The following is an 8,086-nucleotide window of genomic DNA, read 5'->3' as shown; positions in this document are numbered from 1 at the left end:
TTGTCCAGTATGGACAGCAGTTTGAAAAGTGTGAAAAGTAAAGTAAAAAGCTCAATTTCAAAAGTTTATAACGTTTGTTGCTTTGAAATTAGGTCACTGATTAAATCCTTTGTAACTTTTTCACTTGTGTCAGGTGGGGTTTGTAACTTATACTGAGTCCCAAGTGACAGATTTGTCACTTGGGACAGGTGGAATTTAAAACTGAGTGCGGTGGCTGAGGCTTCTTCTTGATCTACTGTGGTTTGGATTGTTCCTCATTTGCATATAGAATCCAAGCTGACTACAACTACTGTTCTCTGCAAGGTACAGCAGTAGTACAAAGCTTTCAGAAACACTGTTCAGGCCAACAGCGTTGGAGTGTGTGATACCCCACTGGTTTTCAGCAGCTTATTGTTTTTATTCCAACCAAATCAGCAAAGAGAGAATAAATCAAAGACTGGCATGTTTATGAAGGTGATTACCATTAAAAGTAACACCATGAGAGACAATTTAAACAAACATGTCTACAGTGGCAATATCACATGCCACTCAAGACCAGTTAAACCAAAGCAACCAATATATGGGCTAACCCGCATTGAGCAGTGTAGAGTAAGAATTTAGGTGGTTTTATTACAAGAAATGTGCCCCCAGCTACTGCACTGCGAACCCGAAACTATCTCCTAGCTCATCATTTGGTGCCACAGCCAAGTGCAGCAGAGACCCAGCGCACGTTTTTGACAACTCACCATGGCACTCTGCACTCATCTTGTGTCACCTGACAAGTTGACACTGACTGGGCATTGGGAGACGGAGCCAAGCGATTACACTGCTGACCTCTCACTTGGCTCTGTGCTCAGACTTCTGGATGGGTTGGGTGATAGCAAAGGAACAGATGAGGAAGGGTGAAGTGGTGTCAGGAGACTAAGTTAGGACAAAATATATCCAGATGGACAGAAAGAGTGGGGAGGTGGTCATGAGAAAAAACAGGAGAAATCAGAAATGTTTGAGTGAGGACAAAACTGATTATAGAAGGAGAAGATGGCTGTGAAGTATTAACTTGCGTGTCAAGTGTCTTCTTCCATTCATCAACCCTGCCTGCCTTCCCTCCTCCCCTTTCCACACCCATTTCTATATGTAACGGATCTCAGCCTTCTTTTCTGCTCCTCAACATGCTTTCTTACATGCCCTTATATAGCTACGGGAGTCCTTGCTTTGCTTTACACCCCACTGCAAGCACCCACAACTTCACCTCTCTTATAAATACCCCAGCGTTACTAATATGGCCATGTCCTGTGGTAATAGGGAGGGGGCTATATGATGAGCTTTGGGGAAAAGTTCTACACTTGAAAATTCAAACTGGCAAGTCAATTTTGTTATAGTATTGTTAGTGCTGTCTTGTCAGTTCTCTTCTGTAAACAGTGGGGATCTTTTATGTTTTTGTAAGAAAAAACTCTAATCTACCACAGAATGACACGCAAACAAATGCAAAACTACACTCTTAATTATTAAGGACCAATTTGATGCGTCACAATGACAAGATAAAAAAAAAGTGTAATGTAATTTGTATTTAAGGCAATGTTGCTCAATCCATTAATTGCAGATTTAAAATATATGTTTCCATATAACATGGCACTCTTCTGCTTCCAGGCAGTGATTGAATAATTAGATGTTTTTTGTAATTTTTTTTCAATCACTGCTGTACACTACACTCAAAATTATTCAATAATGGTTTGATTTATTGTGTGCCCTGTTCACACTGAACTTGCATCACTTCAGGACCTCATGTGGTGGAGGAACTGACCTGTGATACCGTGCACAGCAAAGAATAGAAATGAAACATGAGATATAAATATCCCAAGACGTTGTATTATCCCTGTTAAAAAAATGTAGAGGTCATGTGAAATTTTGTCAGATGACTTTTGTACATGTAAAATATGGAGGTACTTTGTGGTAGAGTTTTCAGTTACTGGATTGCAGACATGGAAAATTAAGCAAACCATCTGCATTAGTGCAATGAGGTCCTAAAGTAATGATAGATCTGTAACACTTTACTACAACTCCTCATATTGTGCATTTATAAGCAGTATATAAACATCTAATAAAATGCTCAATAACCCATTTTAATATAGCTGCAGGCAGATTTAAGTCTTTAATAATGTTTTAGTCAACAACTTAAACTCCTCCTGTGGGCACTCATAAATGGAAGCTGGTGTATAAACAGATAATGCAGACAACATAGTAAAACACAGTTTGAATAAAATTTAATATGTCTTTACAGGAGAAATGATAAATGATAAAAAAAAAAATAGTGTATATTAATAAAGACTTAAATTGTCCTTGTTGTTGCGTGCTATTAAATGTAATTATACTGTTGACAAATGCTAAATGGCTAGACTAAAGTAAAGGGTTACCGATAGTCCTGTGTGAATGGGGCCTTAATCACATTCAATCAGTACAATCTCAGTGTTTAAGTTTGGACCTATTTTGTCTCCTGTGAAGGCCACTCCGATTTGTTGTAAACCTGGAAGCTGTGACTATTGTGCTTTGCCCTAAAGCCTTACCTCTTCTTGCAGTTGATCACAAGTCAAGCAGCAATTATCTTTCAGGTATGTTAAGGTCTGCCTTTTGTGTCTGTAAAGCTGGGCTGCGAAACACAGATTCTTCTGCTACTGCAGTATCTGCTGATTGTTCTCTTCCACTCCTTGACTGCAGTTTAGTTTAAAACAGATGAAATTACATCAAGCAACAACAAGACACCACAGACCAATGGAGACTGAACTGCTTTCCAAGTCCAGAAACAGCGGCTTTGGCTGTGCCAGTTTGAGTATATATTAACTGTACTTTGTGTTCCATAGCAAGCTGATTTACATGGGGAAATTGTTTGAAAAAGGCTCCCATCTAATCTATTAATCAAATTCTAACATGTCCATCCATCCATCCATCCTCCCACCCATTCATCAATGCAACCATCAATGAGCGTAAAGGGTAATTTCACCTAAATCACAAAAATATGAAGTGATGCTGTCAGTGATTACCTACCTTGCAGGTAGTTTTGGTTTTATGTATCAAAATGTCTACAAAACAGAAATCCAGGATGAATATAAATTTGTGGAATTTTCAAGCAGATATCCAAAGACTAAGGCACTCCATCTATGGATGAATTAATGTAATAGATGTAATCTTCAAGCATGAGCAATAGAATAAACCAGTGTGTATCGACTCTAGGACTTCATCAGGGTCTAAAATTTCACCCCAATTGGAATCCCAGTTGGAAGAGAAGATTGATACCACTTTCATTTCTGTCCTTTCAATATGAAGTTATAGCCAGCAGGCATTTAGCTTCCTAATTACCTTAGCTTAGCATAAAGACTAGAAACAGTGTTTGTTTAATCCATATACAGAAATGATGTGATGTAAAAATGATACCTTTTGGCTTTACGGGGGATATGTGCTGGACTATTTCTTTGCTTGGAGAAGTGACTTCCTAAGACACTGGTTACCTGGCAACCTCAAAGTGACGACTGGACTTCAGGAGCTAAGCAAACTGGCTGCTGGCTGTAGGAAAATGGCATTGATCCTCTCATGTAACTCTCAATAATAAGGCTTATTTCCCCAAAATACTGAACTGTTCCTTTAAAACCTCAGCTTGGATTAACATCTACATGTCTAGACAGAATTAGTAGTGCTTTTTTGTGTTTTGGGCGAACTTACCCTTTAAAGTAAAAGACCTTTCCCTGAATGGAACCTTTCCCATTAGCTGTTACATGGTGATTATCTTGTGTTTCTTGTTTGTGTTTCTCTTGTATTTAAAAGGGAAATAGGCCAATCTTCCTAACTAGATTAGAGAACATTTGGACCTGGATCTAATCATGAGGTAATGTGTCTGGACTCTGGAGTCCGAAAGAATGGATGGCATTAAAGACTGCCTGTGAAGAGCAACATAGCACATACTATCCATACTACAGTATCGTCTACATACTGTACAAGCTATTTGTGCTTTGGGGCATTTGGCCGCTTATGAATGTTAAATAATTTGCAATGCTGCTTTGCAAGATGCTCCATAACGCTTTTGACTCACTTCATACAAAGTGTAAACTCACATTTAAAGGTGCGATCATCCTTTTTATCATCAGCAGGTGCTAAACTGAGTGACAAAGCAATACAATGGAAAACAAATTAGTATGTGTAAAACTGGCAGAGTGTGTTCAATACGACTGTGAAATATACAGTTTATCAATGTGTGTGGAGAGAAAGAGAAATAAAAACACCAAATGTATGCTTGAATCTGTATATTTACAGTATGTGTAAATATGAATGCGCATGTGTGCAGCCGCTTTACTTTCGCAAAGTGTGAGCTCTCCCTTCCACCACACCTGTTGCAGCGTCTCTACCACTCGACATAGTTGGCTCAAGTTCTGCCCCTCTTGTTCTTCTGGAAACCCCGCTGTCCGTTCTCCTCTCACACCGGCTATGAAGGCTGTCAATTGTTGGCTTCAGTTTCACTCAGATTTAGAAAGTGCAAGGCAGCAATCCAAAGCTTTTGCTTTTAAGGCCTTGAAATTAATATGGTATGCCAAGGGGTTACTTGTGTAAATAAAACTGAAAGTATGTTTTTAATGCAGTTCTGAGTTTAGAAAATCATGGACGGACGGTAGAATCGCTAAGAACAGTCAGATATAATCAGCCCTGAATAAATAACTGAATGCAACTTTTATCTCCCTCACTCCCACTCTTTTCCCAACTCCCCCACCTCTCTCTCTGTCTATGCCGCTCCATCCAGCTTGCGGCCCAAGTTCTGGATGATCTTGATGATGAGGACATTGGATTCGGCCTGGTGGATGAAAAAAAGGACTCTGCTGTTGCCAAGAAGCTGGGTGAGCTTGCCAGTCACTGACAGAGACCTTGCTGGAGAAAACATAGCCTAATTGTCAACAATACCATTAGAAAGAACAAAATGAGCTTTGGCTCAGTGTAAATCATCTCTTTCAATCAAATCCCACCACTTTTCTCATGGCCTCTCCTGTTTTTTTAACTGTTGATACACTATGCAAACTCTGATTTTACAAGGACATCTTTATTTCAGTTATAAACATGTACATTAATCAATCATGACTGTCTCTCAGTTATGACGCTAGTTTTAATTGGAATTGGGACTTTTTTTAAAAACTTTTGTTTACGTTTGGCACTCAATTATTGATTGATCATCTCACTTAGAAATTTTGCCAGCAAAGAAAACATAGGACTTTCATATGTTAATTTAGAATAGTATATGTGTGGGTTTTTTAAACTTAAGCCAAGTGTTTCTCCATGGTCACAAATTAATGAATGAATACATAATTGACCAAACAAAAGACAGATGGACTAAATATCCAATAATAAGTGTAAATTTGTTCGTATTAAATGTCATACTGGGATTTTTATTGTAAATATGGGCTTCATACTGTAATAAGACAGTATAGTGTCTTTACTAGGCCTCAGGCATTATCTCATGTCTGAGGCCTAGTATAGTAGACAATAAATGAAACAACTCTGCCCTCAAGTGTTGACTAAGGATGTGACAGCTTCTTTATAACAACAGATTCTAGAGCTGTAAGTGCTGAAAACCCCAAACCCATAAGTTTAAGACTGAATGAAGTGAAAACAGAACAGTTTGTGTGGACATCCAAAAACATGTCAGTACTAAAAATTCAGGTATAAAATATGCCACATACTGTGAAGCTCAGACATACTTGTTTGTAGTCTCTTTTTTTGTCCCTCTTGACAGACATCAGAAATAGAAACATCTGTGATAAATATATGGCCTGCTGCTATTGAAAATGCTACATGCAGCAAGGAAAATAAGGCTATGTAAGTTCTAATAGCAAGAGTCTGTCTACTGAAGTGACTACTACAGCTGTATCATTTATTTAGCCGACCTGTAATGTATTTTTAAAATGACATAAACAAACTGTTGCTGTAGTTTACAAAAAAAATCAGTCTGCATTACCTACATCACATTACCACAAGGATTTCATAGCCACTTCCTACATAACCCAGCAAATATAACTTTTCTGTCTTTAGCAAACATTGATCAATAGTACTGTATTACACATAGTAAATTTTCCAAAAACGAGCTTATTTACAGCACTTGGCAAAGAGTTGCTCTATACAACATTGCATTATTATACTCATTATAAGGCTTTAGGACCGATAGTCAACCAGACTGAATAATGAGTCGCAATCGTAGAATCGAACTTAACTGGTATATTTAAGACCGATTTTTCTACCACTGCAAATTTCTGCGTAATAATTTTTCCTGGTATAATGATGGATTGACTGTTATTTACCATTAAAAAGTTGTTAATACCTTTTCTCACCAGGTCTGGATGAGGTGGAGAGCATCTATATCTTTGCTGACAATGAGATCATAGAATACGATGGGGAGCTGGCTGCCGATACCCTGGTTGAGTTCCTCTATGATGTAAGTAATATGTGGTCAATGACGAGGGATGGTGCCAAGCACTGGGGTTCAGTTCACAGGGTTTCTTTTTAATTGTAGAATTTGTTCACAAGATTGATATATTGAGCATGCTTGTTTTATTTAAAGGGCAAGCGTCTTCTTGTCTGTCCTGGATTATGGAGATGTTACAAATAGACAAACCTCTTCCTCCTCTCTTAAACCCCTAGATTCAATTTATTACTTCCCTGTAAGATTTATTACTTGTGACAGTTATTGTTACAGTTGGCTGGACATCTCTAACAGTAAGACGTGACAAGAATCAGTTTCTCAAATGGATACTTGCCATCATGTATCACTTCCTTATTAAACTGGTCCTACAGTCAACATTTGACTCATTCAAGTGATGGGCTGTTGCTCAAAGTCCCTTATGCAAACATTTGGGAAAACTGCTTTTAGTTTTTGTGCTGCACACACTTTTTACATTTTACATCACACATTAAAAACAGTATTGCAAACTACTCTGTTCTTGAATGTAACTGTTATTAACTGTGCTCTGCTGTCACCTGTTTGTTTGTGGGCATTTATTCTGTTTTAATTGTACTCTCGACATAATTGAAAGTGAGGACATTCCCTCAGTGGTTCCTTGACATTTAAAGTATCCCTCCACTCACACATGTTTTTTCTTTTTGTTCCTACATTTGGGTGTTTAATCTTCACTGTGCAGGATGATGTATGTGCAGAGTTTGACACTAGAAGGATGTTTTTTTACATTCATCTACTGAAAGTGGAAAGTGTGACATCACAATTAGTTTGGACATCAACCCTGGTTCAGTTTTTCACTTATACAAGAGTGAAACATACACATATTACACACATTATTGCTGCAAGCAGACTATTTGGACATGTCTTCAATAATATCTGGACTGCTTCTTTAAATAAAGGTAGAAGATATTAGGACTGATATAAATGAGTGTGGTGTTGACTGCAGTGAGATTTTTCTTCCACTCCAAACATAAATCTATCCTATATTTACCTCCTGTCTCTTGTCAGGTGATTGAAGACCCCGTGGAGATCATTGACAACGAGCGTGAGCTGAAGGGTTTCCACAACATCGATGAGGTCATCAAGCTGGTTGGCTATTTCAAAAGCGAGAAATCTCCTCGTAGGTTCTCCTCGTATCTCCTCGTACTCCTTAAATTACCCTTTTAACAGCTATTTTGAGCTTAATAACATCTTTTCTCATTTTCTCCATTCAGACTACATTGAGTATGATGACGCTGCTGAGGAGTTCCACCCCTTCGTCAAATTCTTTGCTACATTTGACGCCAAGGTTTAAATTGTTTGTGTGGATTTATGTTTGTATGTGAACACAAAACTGTGAATTTATGTTCTTGGGTTTATGTGTTATTTATAGATGGTTTTCATGATATTGTTTGTTATAGGAGCTGTCTGTCTTGTCATATAGTGCAGGCTTGTTGGTTGTGTTGTTGATGCTTTTATTCCTGAAAATTTGCCTTTCTGGTTAACTTAAGCATATGGTATTAAACTGCAGTGTCCCTGTGAAATAAAGTAAATACAGTAAAGTGGAGTGAAAGAAAAGCTGAATATCAGAGTTGACAAAGCAATGTCTTGGGCTTGAAACAGTACAAATGTTTTTAGTTTTTGTTT

The 8,086-nt window shown here is 38.0% G+C and overlaps 1 protein-coding gene across 2 annotated transcripts in view; it reads left to right on the top strand.

Annotated features, from left to right (window-relative positions):
• Positions 1-7,835, top strand: part of LOC118337864 (calsequestrin-1-like) — a 22,208-nt gene extending 14,373 nt beyond the window's left edge. Inside the window, exons 2-6 of one of the 2 annotated variants that reach the window (XM_035674989.1) lie at positions 2,553-2,585; positions 4,760-4,853; positions 6,339-6,439; positions 7,469-7,580; positions 7,675-7,835. In XM_035674989.1, coding sequence (XP_035530882.1) covers positions 2,553-2,585; positions 4,760-4,853; positions 6,339-6,439; positions 7,469-7,580; positions 7,675-7,754 — 420 coding nt within the window. In that variant the 3' untranslated portion in view covers positions 7,755-7,835. The remainder of the gene's footprint in view (positions 1-2,552; positions 2,586-4,759; positions 4,854-6,338; positions 6,440-7,468; positions 7,581-7,674) is intronic. The other variant, XM_035674990.1, reaches the window with a different exon arrangement.
• Positions 7,836-8,086: the final 251 nt, after the last annotated feature.

This window comes from Morone saxatilis, unplaced genomic scaffold, assembly GCF_004916995.1.
Source record: "Morone saxatilis isolate NCDOM2014 unplaced genomic scaffold, NCSU_SB_2.0 Contig4, whole genome shotgun sequence".
NCBI classification, from domain to species: Eukaryota; Metazoa; Chordata; class Actinopteri; family Moronidae; genus Morone; species Morone saxatilis.
The sequence above is the reverse complement of the archived record's forward strand: the minus strand, read 5'-3'. Positions and strand labels throughout refer to the sequence as shown.